This window comes from Fringilla coelebs (assembly GCF_963513975.1).
Source record: "Fringilla coelebs genome assembly, chromosome: 1".
NCBI lineage: Eukaryota > Metazoa > Chordata > Aves > Passeriformes > Fringillidae > Fringilla > Fringilla coelebs.
Window position 1 is genome coordinate 140,043,279 of NC_140028.1, and position 16,712 is coordinate 140,059,990.

General features: G+C 42.0%; 1 protein-coding gene across 1 annotated transcript in view; it reads left to right on the forward strand.

The window, feature by feature from the left end:
* Positions 1–395: 395 nt before the first annotated feature.
* The window catches only part of CCNY (cyclin Y), a 119,413-nt gene continuing 103,096 nt past the window's right edge, over positions 396–16,712 (forward strand). Inside the window, exon 1 of the mRNA XM_084215332.1 lies at positions 396–851. Within this exon, the coding sequence (XP_084071458.1) occupies positions 698–851 (154 nt within the window). The 5' untranslated portion in view covers positions 396–697. The remainder of the gene's footprint in view (positions 852–16,712) is intronic.

Below are 16,712 nucleotides of genomic sequence, written 5' to 3' on the forward strand. Positions count from 1 at the left end.
AGCGACCGGCACCGCCGGGCAGTGCCTGCCGCGCCCGCTGCCTCCGGCCCCAGCGCGCTGGGCCCCCGGGCTGTGGGGAGAGGGACCGTGCCGTGTGCGGGACGCTCGAGTGAGGAGGGCCGGGGACGCAGGGGCCAGCGCGCCGGGAGCCCCGCGGCCGCGGCTCAGGGGGGCTCCGGCGGCGGCAGCCGAGGTGGCTCCTCGGCCGAGCCGGGCTCCGCCGTCGCTCCCGCAGCCCGCCCGGCGGGAGGCGTCACCGCCCGCTTGAACCGGAACCGGTTCGCGGGGGCCGCCCGGGGCGGCTGCTGCTGCCGCCGCCGCTGCTGCTGCGGTGTCGCTGCCGCGGAGGCTGCGACGCTGCCGCGTGGGTGCGTGCGCGGAGCGGGCCCGGCGGCTGCGCGGGGGCGGGGGAGGATGGGGCTGTGCCCCGGCGGGCCCCGCGCTGCCCGCCCGCGGAGGAGGGCGGCTTAGCTGCCGCAGCCCACGCCGGCGGGCCGCGCTGCGGGGCCGCCTCCGCGGATGAGCCGCCGGGGGGAACCGCCGGCGAGTGCAGCCGCAGGGCGCCGCAGCCGCTGCCTCCTCCCCCGCCGCCGCTCCCTCTTGTCGCCGCTGCCGCCCATGGCTTCCCGCCACCCCCGCTGACCGGCCGCCCCTCGCCTCCTCCCGAGCCGGGCTGGGCCGGGGCCGGGCAGAGAAGATGGGGAACACCACGTCCTGCTGCGTCTCCTCCAGCCCCAAGCTGCGCCGGAATGCCCACTCTCGGCTGGAGTCCTACCGCCCCGAGGCCGAGCTGAGCCGGGAGGACACGGGCTGCAACCTGCAGCACATCAGCGACCGGGAGAACATCGACGGTGAGCGCGGGCGGGCGCCCCGGGGAGCCCCCGCAGCCCTTCCCCTCCCCTCCGCTCCCTGCGGCGGGCTCGGCTCTGCCCCGGCCGCTCCCCCGCGGGTGGGGCCGGGCCGGCCGGTCCCGCTGACCCGGCAGCGTGTCCCTCCGGGCCGCCGCGGACGGGGCTGGTCCCCGCGCCCGCGGAGCTCACGGGGATGCCGCGGTACATTCCGCCTGCAGAGCTGCTCCTGTCCCCGGGGAGAGCTGTGCGGGACCCTTCCACCGGGGGCTGGGAACATCCTCGCACCGCGCCGCATCCTCTGGCAGGGTGCAGTTCTGCAGCCCCGGGTGTGCGCTGCCGAGACCCTTCGCCCTTCAGAGTACCGTGAGGTGACATTACGGGCGGTCCCGGCGGGCTCGGACACCGGGGCTCGGCTGTGGCCCAGGGGAGCGTCCCTTGCCCTTGGCAGGGCTGGCTGTGCCGAGCTCACGTCACCTGCCGGGATGTCACCTGCCAGGCCTCTGCAGGGGTGAGCGTTTAAAGGACAAACCCTGCCAGAGATAAAAGGGGGAGAAATGTTTCCCATGACAACCTTCTCTTCCAGTGACTTTTTCTTCCCTTACTGTCATGATGAGGCGCAGTGCTCATCATGAATACTGCCTTGCCCTCTCTTTCTCTGCAGAGATACTAAAAAAGCCATGTTCCTGTCGGTTTAGTCGTGACTGAATGTGGTGCCATTGGCGCTGGCCAGAATAGAGCTTTATTTTAAAGATGTGGGCTGAGTTAATGTATACATGTAATTTAGTTTTTGATTAGCTGAAGTATTTAGTCCTCAAACTTTACTTGCTAAAGGGTCAGCTATCTCATGGGTTTGTTCACTGAAACAAACCCATGAGGCTTTTGGTAGAAAGCCAGAAAGAAGGACTTTGGTGCCCTTCAGTTTTCCATCCACATTTTTTTCACAGCTTACAATATTGTGATTTTAGTGCGGAATTCGATGTTCGGTCACTTCTTGACACTGGTAAAGTTGTGAATCCCATGGAAGCATATAGGTACTCTCACCGGTTTCTTTCAGTGAGGTACATTCTAGAAACAGAAATGTTTTTCAGATGTCTTTGCTACATGCAGCTGAAAAATGGAGTGTAACAGGATCAGTAGGTGGAAAAAATACATAATGGTCTGATCTGAGAAAGCCAGTGAGATGAAAGAACCAATTGTTGATCTGTGAATGATTAATTCTTCCAGCATCAGTGGTGTGCAGTGTAACAGGATGCAGCTCTCTCTGATGGTACGGATTTCTCCGTCTATAACAGCACAGACTGCAGTAAACTTTTTGGTCAGAGATGTGTGGGTTTTGTGCCTTGTTCTCAGTGTGCTTTTTTTTTAATGGATGGGAAGAAAGGCTTTGATGGAAAGAGTAGGTGCCTGTGTGTGTGTTAAAATGTGCATACAATGCAGATAAGTTCCTGCATCTTAGTAGATATTTGCAAAAAATCCCAGAAGATCTTTATTGGTTGGTGGTTTCATTTGTTGCGTCAAGGTGCATGTGTGTTCTCTCTTCTCCTTTAAGCTGTGACATGTGTCAAGTGTAGAGTTGTAACTTGTTGTTAGAACACAGAAAACACCTCATGCATTATTTATTTTTACATTTTGTTGGTTTTCATCTGGGGCCATTGTCAGTGCAATGCCACAGTTTCAAATGGGCAAGCTGTCTTCAAATTTGTGAACAGTTATGGGTTTCCTTTTTATGCTTTGCTCTGCTCTTGGCCTTTTTTATGGATAGAATCTGAGAAGTAAGTTTTCACTGGGGAGGCTGATGGATAATACATGTCTATGCATTCAAAACAACTGGACAGACTGGGATAAAACAACTTTCTAAAGCGTGCTTTGTGGCAGGTCTGTTACCTTGGAGTCATGCTCACTGATGGTCTCTTGGTTAAAGATGATGACTGAGTATTAAATGTAATGGGGTGATTCTTTGTTTCTGAAATTTTATTTTGTATTAGATTAGCTATTATGTTTCTGTTGTTAGATCATTTGAAGTTGTATGGCATATAGACATTTATGGATGAGACATTGGGGTGGAAAAACCCTTCACAGTAGAGAACTCTGATGATATTTTTGCCATTTTAGAATGAAAGAACAATAGTCTGGTTATCTGTGTTGTGAAGAGAGAATGCTGGATGTTTATTCCTTAGTGTTCCTGCAAGTCATAAGGGTTCTCAAATTGGTAGTGTTGCCAAATGTGCTTTTTTTTTTTTAATTAAGTAAATGATGACAAAGACTAATGCACTGAAAGGAAACTTTTTTGACACTTCAAATTTATTTCTCACTGTTCTTCAAGTGAGAGCCCTTCCATCCTACTTGGGTGTATGTGTCAGTGACAGGTCTCAAAGTGCAAATTTGTGTCTCTAACAAGCATTTACTTTGTCACTGTACTTTTAGGAAGTGTAAAAGTCATGTCATGCTATGTCTTACTTACTGTATTTTGTGTGGAAATTGTTTTCGTGCTCATACTGATGGAAGCTCAGGAACCATTTTATTTTTTGAAGTAGGTAAAGCTACTTGAATAAATCAAGAACTTTTAAAACCTTTAAATCAGCTGTGGGGTATTTTAAGCTTTTAAGAGATGCTTGGTTTTCACTGTTCCACTGTTTCTGGCAGTATGAGAAGAAGAAAAAAAAAGAGGGAGGGATGTCAAATCTTAGAGTAATTTAATTGGAAATTTTAATACTAGTGGAATTGTTTGACGTCTGCCTGTCTTATGTACTTCATAAGGAAATACTCATCAAATCTGCCTTCAAAATCATGCTTTTGAATTCTCTAATTCAAGTTCCATACCCAATACACAAGTAGTTTTTCAAAGAACAGGTGAAGAAATTATTTTCTAGTAGGATTGGTTTTATAACAAAATACCTCTACATCACTGGTACTTGGCCAGAAAAATCTCAGTTTCTGTAATATTTTACAACTGTCTGTAAATTGGTATCTGGAGGAGAAGGGAAATTTGGAAAGAGTTTTGATGAGGAGGAATTTATCAAGAGACTTATTCTGGAGAATTTACCTCTTTTCCTTCCCCTCAAATTTCTAAGAAGGTAGTGGACTTCTGCAAAAATCAACACATGCAAAATTGCCTCTCTGAATATTGTGGAGTCACCAGAATGCTTTGGTTTTGTTTGTTTCTGAATGCTTTTTTGTTTATTTTATTGTTAGTTTCTCCAGGCCCATGATAATGAAGAACACTTAGAATTTTAATGCTTTTCTCTTTTGAGGAAGGGGAAGAAGGTAACTGTAACATATAGAGCTTACCTTCTGTTTTTGATGACTTATTGGTTAGGGTGAGCTTCCACATTTTTCAGTGGTTCACTTTCAGAAGTTTACTTTAAAAAAATTGTGGCAGTGGATTCAAACTTGTAGATTCCTACATCTGTTTACCATCAAGACCTTTTTTTACAGCAGTTAATGGGAGCCATAAGTAAAAATGGTTGAGACCTTTCTGTGGCAGATTCTGTATCTCTTAGGATGCAAACTTGGGCCTGTGTAAGCAGCTTGGTGTATGTACGGGTCGTGTCAGTCCTCGCTGGCTGGGCTGCCCATAGCCCAGACTCCACTTGCTCTGTACATCAGCAAGGCACAGTCAGAGAGTGGTGGTTCAGCTTGGGAAAAGGCAGCATGTGCTCAGGTGTGATTCCTCTGTTTGGAGCATGATTTCTACAGTCAGCTTTTCAAGTATGGAGCTGTAGTGAGGGAGTGAAAGGAAACGTCCTACCACAAATATGATGGTGTGAAGCAAAGCTCATACCATACAATGAAACTGACCAAAAGGCTGTTCTTGAAACAGAGACTAGATGGAGAGTTCCTAGGCTATTTCAAGAAAAGATGGTTCTTAATGTTCAGCTTCTCCCCTTTTTTCCCCTTCACCCCACAAAAATCAGATTTATTTTTTTCCCTTCTTGGTAAACTTCTGCTAGTGTCACTAGGTCATGCATTGCTAGCTCAGACAGTGTCCTGTGCTACTGTGCATCACTGATAAACCTTTTCAGCCCTTTTCATGATGGGTGAATCATGTTAATTTTTTTGCTGCATAATGCACAGGCTCCTAAGAAAGGACTGCTTTTTAAAAAGCTATTTATTTGTTCATTTATGTTTGTTTTTTTTTTTTCCTCCAGCTTCTTGGAACTAGCATAAGAGGGTCTCTAACATGGGATTAGTTACTATTTGTGTATTTCTTGTCTGCTAGGTTTTATAAGTGTTACAAGATTTTAGCAAAATAGAAGGAAGTTTTAAAATGTCTTCCCCATATACCTAATGGAATTTTGCTGAAAGGGAATACTGGTGTTTTCAAGAGCTAGGGCATGATGGGTTGCACATTGTGAAGGAACTGACCTACTTCACAAAAGTCAAGACATAAGCATTTCAGAAGCAAATTAAGCATCCAATGTGCTGCACACAGACATTCCTGCTAAAACAGGGATTGTAAAAGGATAGCCCTTCTTTACAAATAAAGCCTGTTTGGTTTACAGAAAATTCTCTTTCAAAAAATGTTCTTGTTCCTTCAGCCAGAACTCCAGCACAGAGGTGATCTGTGTTTTTCAGTACTACTGTTTAGGTATTTGGTGTTATCTACCTGAGCATTTGTCAGAGGTCATGTATCAAGGTACCCCTGTATTCTGATGCATGAAAAAATTAAAAATGCAGCCTGCTGTGGCCTACATTGGCCTAGGCCTATATTGCACCTTGCTTATGATGCCTCCTGCACAGCTTTCTTTTTTCTTCTGTTAACCAGCCTCATCTGGTTATTCTGTCTATGCCCTGCTTCTCCTAAGAGACACCATTGCGTTGTACAGAGCCTTCCTAAAACCTCATTTTTACATTGTTCACATCAAAACAATAAATTTACAGCCTGTGTTTTCATATTTAGAAATTTTCAGAGGTGCATGTACTCAACTAGTCATATCTGAACTTACTTCTAAGAAATTTTATTAGCGCACTGCCATCTGATTAGTGTTTTCTTTGAAAGTGAGTTATACAATCTTGGCTGGGTAAATTGGTACTTGAGACAGAAGGAAACAACTTAAAATTATAGTTGTCAGAAAATGGAAGGACTACTGTATTTTGAGTTGTTTTGGATGTTTTCAAATTTATATTTAGATTTTTTACCCTTGGGTTTTATAATAAGAATAATGTATTTAAAAGGAATGAAAACCTTTTCACTGTGTGGTCACAGCTGGTTTACCTAATTTTATGAGCTTACTGAAGTTTTTTTTAGATTTCCAGGGTATGTTTACTGCATCTTCAGGCCTTGCTCAGGTCAGATGATACAAAAACAGTCCTGGGACACCATACAGCAGCTTACTGACATTGTGAATGCCTTTTTCTAGCTGCTCTCCTATCCTGAGGCTGGAAGGGGAATAAGTGAGCAATGTCTGGCACTACCTGATGGCTGTCCTTGTCCTTGTCCTGCCAGCCAGCTGCACATCAGACATAGTCTAAATATCTTCCTTGCTGAACATCTTTACAAGAATATGAAATACCCTTTGCAAACTGAAAGCACATATATAGCCTTTCTCTGAGCTTTCCATGTAGAAATGAATCGACATTACTTTTGCTTCTTTTCCATTCCTTTGGACTTGGATAAATAGAACTTTTAAAATTTAATAATCTTCTATGTGCATTCTGACATATGGAGTGATCTTTTTCACTTCATCCTGCAGAATATTTAATATATGTGCCATACCTCTCTGAAACGTATGTGAAGAGCTAGTAAGCATTAATAAATCTTTTAAATCTAGGACTATGGATGGACTAGATGGATATTCCAAGCAGTGTGCATAGGTGGTGCCTTCACTGGAGTAGTTACTACTTCCTGTATCTTCTGTAAGGAGAATGAGCAGTTTGTAAGGAGTTTTATCTCCTTACAAACTAACTTTAAAAGCAAATATTCCAGAATTGCTGAAATGGACTGTTGAGATGTTAATTTCCTTAGCTGAAACTTTTTGCAAAATTGACTGAAGTTCAGAGATGGTTTTACTGAGCTCAACTTAAACTAGCTTTTGTTGCTGATTCTGTAGGCCCCAGTAGGAGCATCACCAACTCTTGTGCTGCTTCTGGGAGGACTGGTTTTAAATTTGGAGCACTTGGTAGCCTGAATTGGGTTGAGAAAGAACTTCGTCTTCAGGCCAAAGCTCTTGTTTCTAATCCTTAACTAGTGTAGAAGCTGGTTAAAGAGCCATGGTTGGCTTTAATGGAAAATTGCTAATGAAAACTGGTTGGAGAATTTGCACAAAATCCTAATTTCCCCCCCTTTTGTTTTAATTTTGTTTCCTTTCTCTTCATGCTTATAACCTTTTGGGCCTGCAAATTGGAAAGGATTTCTTAGATCATTCAGCTAAGACAAGATTCCCAGATCATCAAGATTCACATTTTCCATGAACTGGTGTTAGAATTATAGAACATTCTCAGTTGAAAGGGACAAGAATCACTGAGGTCCAACTCCTATTTATTCATGTCTCTCTTTATTTCTTTGGAAATGAATACTGTTTCTTTTCAGTCAGGGTAATGCTGTGACCATGTTGCTGAAATATCTTTGGTATGCCATCAATAGGTGCAGTTTGCATTGCAAAACTGCATCCTCCTGCTGTAGCTTATGGTGGTTTGAACAAAATGTCAATGTTTTTGGTGCTGTGAGTGGCACTTTATTACTGTCTGAGCTGGTGTGAAAGTGTTGCAGAAAACTGCAATCGTTGAGTGCTCAGACCAGGTTATGGAATAGAGCTAATCCCAAGATTAAAAGCAAATTTTCATCCACTTTGTGTGACATTTCCCATGCTCTTTTCTACTGTGATTCTTATAGGGAGAATCTGTACTGTAATATCCTTCTCTCTGCAATCAGAAGAGTCAGCCTTCAACTACTGACTCCTAATTTTCTTTTAAATAAAAATCCCCCCAGCCTTAGTTAAAAAAGTTGTATCTCAAACTTTTGGCTTGCTTATCTTTTTTTTGTCTGCAAAATGATTCTTAGCTGTGGCTGAGATCCAGAAGATATCAGATGGGAAGTGAAAGTATTTACTTTCAACAGTATTGAAACCAATATGAGAATGTGTTGAAATTTTAGAAGATTGTTTTCTTAGCTGTGTTGGTATTTCATTAAGAGTGGGAATTGGTGAATTGTTCCTTCATCTGAAAGTTGGATTGTAAGGAGACAAAACTTAGAGAAGATACAGAGCACTCCAGGGCTTTGTAAAGTCAGGCTACACAAAGTGATGTGATAAAGATGCAGTGTTAATAAATGGAGATGTAAGACGTAAATGATACAAGGGTTCTTTTCTAGATTCAGAATTGGATCCAGAATTTAGAATTACTGCCATGCTTAAAATTGTTTCTGTTCTGCATTTTATCCCTGCACATCAGTATTCTGGAAAGAAGTACCTTTTTGTTGCCATGTTGTTATTTGTTTTATGACATCTTAAGGGACGCTTCCAACTGAAAAAGATACTTATTGCCATCTTTGTTCCTGGAAAAAATCCATTCACTTCAAATATTGAAAGTAGTACTGCATGGGAAAGAAACCATGCTTGGTCAGCAAAGATATTTCACATTGCTATCCTACACTTTTTCACCTCTATGCAAGCTCTCTGTGGAGGGGGTAATTTAGGAATTATCAGTAGATGAGGCTGTGTATGTGAAATGACTGGCAGCAGTTATGCTTTTGTGCTATTTTCCAGTAGTTCAATTTTAAAGCTAAATATACGGCGGTTTCTTTATCCTCCTTCTTGACCTTCCTATGGAAGGACATTGCATTAGATTAGAAGATCCAAAGTTTGGGAATTCTAGCTGATCCTGAACACAGCAGACCATGATTCCCTGCTTTGACTGAAAGAAGCTTTCAGGCTGTGGTCAGTGAGCTTTACAAGCAGTAATCATATCTGTGAAGTACTTGGTGAGCTGTGTTGTGCTGTAAAGTAATGCAAGTGATCTAAAGACCTTGAAGACGGTCTTTCAACATTTGAAATTAATTAGGTCTCTTCATTCCTGGGCTCATATTAGGAGTTTTAGATCTCATCTGTTTATGTAGCTTGAAAAAAGTTGTCTCTGTGTTATACATGCAGTTTTCATTCAGTAAACTGTAGTCTCTACTAATTGGGTGTGGGTCTCCCCGCACTTCCTCCTCTTGAAAGAAGCTGTTAGAATAACCAGTGTGAAATACAGGTTGGAAAAAGTTTCCTGTGTGTTTGGGAGGTAGAACCACCGCTATTAGGAATTGGGATCTTTAAAATCCCTTTTTATTCCTGTTTGTTTTGCTTTCCCTTTATTTTGGAGAACTTTGAAAGACTCATTTTGTTTTTATTAATTAATTTTATGAAATATAGAACTGAAATAAACAGAGTTAAAATTAAGAAGTCCAGTGGCAAAATATTTTGCCTAACAATTCATAGCATTATTCTGCTTTGTTTGTAATTAGGGAAAAAACAGTTTCAGATTTTATTAGAAAGAATTTTATTTCTAGTTGCTGGCAAAGTTTCAACTGCTGCTGTAGGCAGAATCTTAAATCTGTTGGATCTCCAAACTCAGTAAAATCTGTTGAGGATGACCTTTAATGTGAAATTCTCTGTCCTATTCACTATTACTTTTAAGATTAGGATTGTAATTAGCCACTTGACGCAGTTGTTCATAGATGTGGTTTTAAATTCTAGTGTTTCCATTTTTAAATAGTAATCAATGACAGATTTATTTGTAGTTGGAGTGAACAGTTCCTGAAAAAGGATTCTGAAATTAAGGTACATGAGCTTTTTTCTGGTTAGTATTATGATATTTCTTGTTAAAATCATATGCAGAAGATTTCAAAGTTCATCTAGTAAAATAAACATCAAGGTAAAATCCAGTTTCACAAGTGAACAGCAAGATCCTTTGCCTGTGCTCTGAGCTGTGTGTCAGTCCCACCTGATGCTCCCTGTGAATGCACAGCTCTCTGTGGCACCTCCTTGGAGCTGGTTGTTGTGTCTATTCCTGGCTGGCAGAAATCCATATGCATTTATTCAGTCAGCCAGTGGAGGCTGAAAGTGTGTGAAGAGTTTGGAAGTGCAATTGTGTTTTAAACTTTCAAATCACACTTCTGCAGCTAAATGTCCTCCTTTCTTCTAGGATAATTCCTTGGGGTAAGTGTCTAGAATGCTATATTCACAATATTCAGTTGCTCCCTCTGTATCAGACATAGAAATTAGAATTGTAATTGTAAGGAGGATTTTCTGTACTTTTTCATGGGATTAGGGACAGGAAGGATTCCTGTAACTGAGATGGTTTTAGAGATCAAGTCTGTGATAAAAAGAATAAGAAGTAGGAGAGATTTAACTGTTTGTTTCATGGAGAAAAAGGAAACAATGCCACCTTTGAAAGCTAAAGGAAACAAAAAAATAATTCAAAGTTCCATATATAAGCAGTGATGCAAATTTTAAATCTAGAAAGTAGTTTCCCCTGGGCAAAAATGGATATTTAAGTGAAGGGGACAGTGCCAAGTTAAATTGGACTGGAAATGAATGTTTTGTGAAAAGTAAGCTCTCGACATTAAATCACATTTCTTTAAAACATATTATGGTAAAGAATTATTTTTGTAGCAAGTATTTGAGTCACAGTTCATGCAATCCAAATGATAAGGTTTTATATTACTACAGGAGAACCTGAACTCATATTATACAACTGCTCTCATATTTTCACGTATTTGGTTGTGGGGTTTTTTTTGTTGCTTTTGTTTTTCTCCTTACTGCATGTTTTAATTTTTGAATATAAATTTGCAGTTCAACAGCAGTGAAATTATGTATTATTGTGGGTAGAAAAGTAGAAAAGAACTTTTATATCTCTGATTTTGTGTTGATTATCTCAAAATGGCTTCCCATGGATGTACCAATGTCTTTGTTAATGTAGGGAAAAAGCAACTGTACTCATACTGACTGTACAGGGTGGTTTTTCAAGTGAGGAATGGTGCTGGCACTGTGGCTGCTGCCAGGCCTTGGTGCTGCAGAGCAGGAGCTGGCAGTGGGATCCCCGCACCAAGGAAGGGTTTGTGCAGCACGGCCCTGGCCACGGCCCCTGTGCCCCAGTGTCCTCCTGCCCCAGTGTCCTCCTGTCCCTGTGCCCCAGTGTCCTCCTGCCCCAGTGTCCTCCTGCCCCTGTGTCCCTGTGTCCTCCTGCCCCTGTGCCCCAGTGTCCTCCTGCCGAAGTGTCCTCCTGCCCCTGTGCTCGAGTGTCCTCCTGCCCCTGTGTCCTCCTGCCCCTGTGCCCAAATGTCCTCCTGCCCCTGTGCCCAAATGTCCTCCTGCCCCTGTGCCCAAATGTCCTCCTGCCCCTGTGCCCAAGTGTCCTCCTGCCCCTGTGCCCAAGTGTCCTCCTGTCCCTGTGCCCCAGTGTCCTCCTGCCCCTGTGCCCCAGTGTCCTTCTGCCCAAGTGTCCTCCTGCCCCTGTTCCCCTGTGTCCTCCTGCCCCAGTGTCCTCCTACCCCTGTGTCCCTGTGTCCTCCTGTCCCTGTGCCCCTGTGTCCTCCTGTCCCTGTGTCCTCCTGTCCCTGTGGCCCTGTGTCCTCCTGTCCCTGTGTCCTCCTGTCCCTGGTGGCCGAGGTCAGCTCAGAGCCTGTTCTGGTTCTGGGTAGCTGATGCAAACCCAGCGTGCCATTTGTCCTTGGACTATCTGTGAGCTTCACAAAGCTCTGGGCTTTGGTAGAAGAGCAGGCTACGGTTAGGTAGCAGATTCTGCCCCCAGTTATTTTATTTTTGTGTGTCTGTGTCTGGTCTTGAATGGAAACTTTGTTCTTAAAGTCTTATGTTTAACAAATGTATCGGAATATAATATTTTAAAAGTAAGAAGTTAGTTTATGGTATTTTGGCATGTTGCTAGTACAATGGTAAAAGCAGCTTTGAACTGAAAGATCAATATATATTCCTTTATGATCATTCTTCCAATATTTTTTTGATGATTCCTCCATCCTTGTTGCTTTACCAAGACTGTCTGATTTTTATCTCCTTTTCCCTCTTCCCCTTTGTTTTGTGTCACTGTCATAATCTGCCTTACTTGCCTCCTGCCTGTGCTCAGCCCAACCTTCTTCTACCCACACCACACAGACATCGTGTCCCTGGCCTCATCTCTTACTTGACCCCTTCTGTTTTGCAGTTCTTTTTGAGTGATGAGAAGGGCACAACAATTACAGTTTGTTCTAGAGCAGGGTCAGTGAAGATTCCAGGGTGGCAGCATAACTGTCAACACTGAATTCAAAGCCCTGTATTATCTTACCTCATGATTTCATTTCAACATTTGCTGCACATTCCTACTTTCCTCCCTCTCCTACATGTTTTACAGACAAGCAAATAGTTCTTGTTCTCTTGGATCTCTGTGATGGTTATCCACAAATTGGTAAGATTGCTCTGTTTCTGCATTGTGTCTTTGGACTTCAAGTGCATTTTAATATCTATAATTTTCTTAATATCTTTTGGAGATGTGTGCTTTATGATGAATGTATGTCCTGAATTACAGTTTGGGATAGCAAATAAACCATGGTGCATGAGTTGCAATTCTTAAAACAGGCTGTGAAGCTGTGTAGGTTTTTTTCTTTTTAAGGAGTATGGAATGCATTTACACTGCTTTCTTCTGAATAAAAAGCTGGAAAGAGAATTAGTCAGTAGGAGTCTTAAGATCTGCATTTCATGGAAGAAATTTCCTGGTAATTACCATCTTTGTAATTGATACTCTGCCCATTATTCAATGTGTCCAGCTGTATGTAAATCTTTTCTAACCATGTGTTTTTGCATTTATTTCCTCATGCAAATGAAGATCCTTCTTGGTTTCTATTAGGGGACTCAAATCTGACTGATTTGGCGTGTCCTAAGTGAAAGATAGGGTCTCTTACTGGAAAAGGTTTTCTTTCTGTTGAAGGAGTGGGAATGTGCTGGAGCTCAGCATTGCCCAGTGGGATTGGTGGCTGGCTTCTTCTGGCCAGGGTTACCTGGCAGACCAGGTGGCACCTGAGGGGCTGGCAGGGCAGGAAGGGCAGTTGTGCTGTCACCCCAGGCTCCTGGAGTCCAGCCCAGTCCTGTCCTGCCAGGTACTGGTGGGACCATGTCTGGTACTCTTCCTTCTCTTGGTTTTGTTAGTCTGGGCTCTTGGCCATATGAAGGTGTTTTTGTAGGTCAGAAGAGCTCTCTATCCCTGCTGTCTGCTTCTAGAAAGTGTTTTGCAGAAGGCTGCTGAAATGGTCATGAGTGCTTGCTGTGCTCCCCTTGCTGGCTGTGCCATCATCTCCACCAGCAGTTCCTTCACCTTGGTGATGCTGTGCTAATCAAAGCTGGGGGGAATGTCACATGCCAAACTGTCAAATGTGGTTGTAGCTGTTTAGCTGGTTTTATTTATGCCATAAAAATTATATTTTATTGCAACTAGATTTCATGAGAGTGTGCTGACTTGCTTGAGCCGTTGTCAGTTCTTACATGGAGGTTTTAATCCTGCTTTTCATTGAGGTAAAATAGCTTTGATGCAGGTATACCAGTGTGGGGAGATGGAATGTAGGAAAATAGTGCAGCAGATAATCTCACAGCTGAGGAGTTGCTACAGAACCAACTAATTACTAAAGATTAGAAACAGGCCCAGCTCTTAACAAGCCATACCTGTATCCAATAAGGGCAAGTGCTATAAAAGAGCAGGTTGGCTAGCTGTGAGGAGAGCTGCAGTTTGCTAGCTAGCTGTGAAGTGAGATGGTATTTGTTGGCTGTGAGGAAGAGGAGTCAGATGACTGCTGCAAGGACCAGGGATAGGCAGTGCATAGAGGAGCTTTGTTGTGAAATAACTTCAAGGAGGTATGAGGCCCTGGAGATATAAAACTCCTTGTGCTATAACGCACACTAGAATTTGTGTTAAGATGACATACCAGAAATAAGCTGTTACAGGTAACTATCAAATGGAGGTGGTATAATTCATGATGAAAATGCTTTGGCAGGGGTGCAGCAGTATATAATTAAGTTTGAAGTGTCAATTCAGCAGCGCATGTAAACTGTATGCTCAAGTGCATTGCTGGCTGTAAAACACATTTGCAATGATACCAAAGCATCTAAGCTTGCTGTTATCAAACAGTTAACTCCTATGATAAATTTTCTAACCCATGTGAGAATAAGTCTTGTTGAAGTAATTCAGAACATGGAACTTGTTCTTGCAAAACTCTTAGTATTCAGCAAGGCACTTGTTGAAAGAGGATATTGCATCTGATTTCTAAACAGTCCAATTAGCTTCCTCTTGCTTGCTGCAGATCTCTTTCCTCAAGTAACTAAGGTACTTTTTTCTTTGTATCTGATAGAAAATAATAGGGCAAGTATGTACTGATAAAACTTTATTATTGATGTCTTCTAGAGAGTTGGTAATATCTACTTGTAACCTGGAAAACAAATTTTACTCAGGAGCCTGATTGATCTCTGGAAAGATCTCTGTGGCATCTTTCAAGTAAGATTTGAAAATATTTACTTATTTTTTAGGGAGAAACCCAAGATATTGTTCAAAAAACCAGTTTTATGCCACAGCTAAGTGGCATTACTTGTCTATCTGCTGTTTGGGTCTGCTGGTCTTCTTTCATGCTCTAAATTTTTCTTGTATCCTTTTCTTTTGTCTTCTGTTTATCCCTTTTTGGCAGGGTTTATTGTTTTGCCATAAGTAAGCTTTCTTATCATAGCAAACTGAAGGTATTATCCAGGACTCAGTCATGATAGCATTTTTTGGTGCCATAACTAAACTTGGGGTGTATTTTCTTAATGAAATATAAAATAGATGTGAGGAAGAAGTCTGAGTTTCCTTCTGATAATAATAGCAGCTATGTCCAGGCACTTGCCTTTGTGTTTTAAATAAATAGCTAGTATATTGGTAGTTAGCATTAATATTTTCCAGTAGCTTCATTCCTTTGATTAAAAGGGATCATTGTCATCTCTGTGGTGCTACACTGACCTAGTAAACAATGGAGAATCAGAAATTACTTGCAAATGAAGGTTGTTGGTGTGATGAACAACACTTTATGTGCTCATGCTTGTGCTTATTAGTATAATATATTAATAATGGCTGACTTACATGTTTTCAAGCTGAGACAACAGTAAGAAATGTCCTTGGCTCTCTATTTATTAGAAATATGAAATTAAAAAAACCCCAAAAGGATTGGTGATATGAACAAAGAAAGCTGAAAACTACTTGAATATTAAATAATTTGCAAATACTGTGCCAGACTCTTGGGAACAGAATTTATTTTTAATTTAATATATGTCCTCTTCCCCTTAATGGAAATTCTTTTTTTTCCCTGATATTAAATATTTTTAGAGACAATATCTTGATGCTGCAAGCTACAATTAAAAATATCAGTTGGCATCTTTCAAGCAAAGCAATCTCCATGTCAACAAGTAATATTTGTGAGAGAATGAAAAGCCCTTAAAGCGTGCTAGAAGACTTACAGTGGGTGGGGAAATAATCATTTTATTCACTGGAACTGCAGACTGCAGTAGAAGTTGCACCATCCCTAATTTGCTTGTTCCAATATCCTTCTCAGGGAATTCAGTAGAAACAAATTTAGGAAAATTTGTCTCTTTATTTTCCAAGGTGATGTATCAAAGCAGCTCTTGAAGTTAGATCTGAGGTTTGGCAGTTCCTTCAGGGTGTGGAATTTTTCAGAAGCCTGGAAGAAAAGAAATTGAGAGGTTTTCTGCCAGTTTAGACCAAAGAAAAAGTTAATCTAGTTATTGTAGTAAAAAGAATTTAATTCTTTTCTTCCTTGAAAATAAAACAATGCTGTAAGATTTGAAATAGATTTTGTTTCAGTTATAGGTTTATTTGGAGTTTTTTTGTGTACATGTACATATGTATTCATATATTTATGTAAATTTATTTAAAACCCCTCACTAAAACATTTTGGTTAAGAGAATTCAGGGTTCTGTGTGAATGTAGAAACTCTTGGGGCATAGATTCCTGCCAGGAATGTGTAAATTAAATAGAACTGATTACAGCCAAAGTCTCACTTTGCTAATTCCTTTATGACTCCATACACTGTACAATTGCTTTTTTTGACTTCTACTATTAATTCTCAAAAAAAGGGAAAAAAAAGATGAGAAGTAATCTTGTTGTTTGCAGTCAGAACCAAGGTATCCTTTTGGGGTTTGGTTCTTAGTTCCTGGCTCATATAGGAGTTCTTCATTCTCACCAGTCCTGGCTGAAGATACCTTCTCCTGTGCTGACAAGATGGGAAGGACACACACTGGGAGGTGTTTTATGGGACCTGCAAGATGAACAGAACAGCATGTGGTGGGCTCACTTGGCTGGGATGTATCCAAGACAAGGTCAGCAACTTTGGTCTGCCTTTGAAGATTAAGTTGGCATTGAATGATGATACATTTGACTTGCTCTTTTCTTTTAGAGTGAAGTTCAGAAGTGTCTCTACTTGAAGTTTAGTTTATAGCTGTTTTGATAATAGCTACAACCTTGAGCTGTGGAAAAAAATCCTTTCTACCTTTTCAACCACCAGGGTTTTAGCAAAGGACAGATTTTTTACTATCTCAAATATTTTCTCTGTGAAAGTATTTAAAAGGTAGCTGACTAACTGGTCTCCTGTCTCCCTCCCTGTCTTCAGGTGAAGGGTCCATTCCTGCCTCTGTCCTTTTCTGATGAGTATTTGCTATGTGTATATTATGCTAAGATATATGCTCACTAAATGAGACTGACTTTTAGAAAGCCAAACCTCTTGATTACTCAATAAAGTTAAAAAACAAGTGCAGAATAAGCCTTCACTAAATTTTATTTCCTTCCAAATGTGCCTTACATACTTGTCTTCAAGTGTTGTGTTTGCATATAGCAAAGAATTTGAGAAATCCCAGTTGGCCAAGA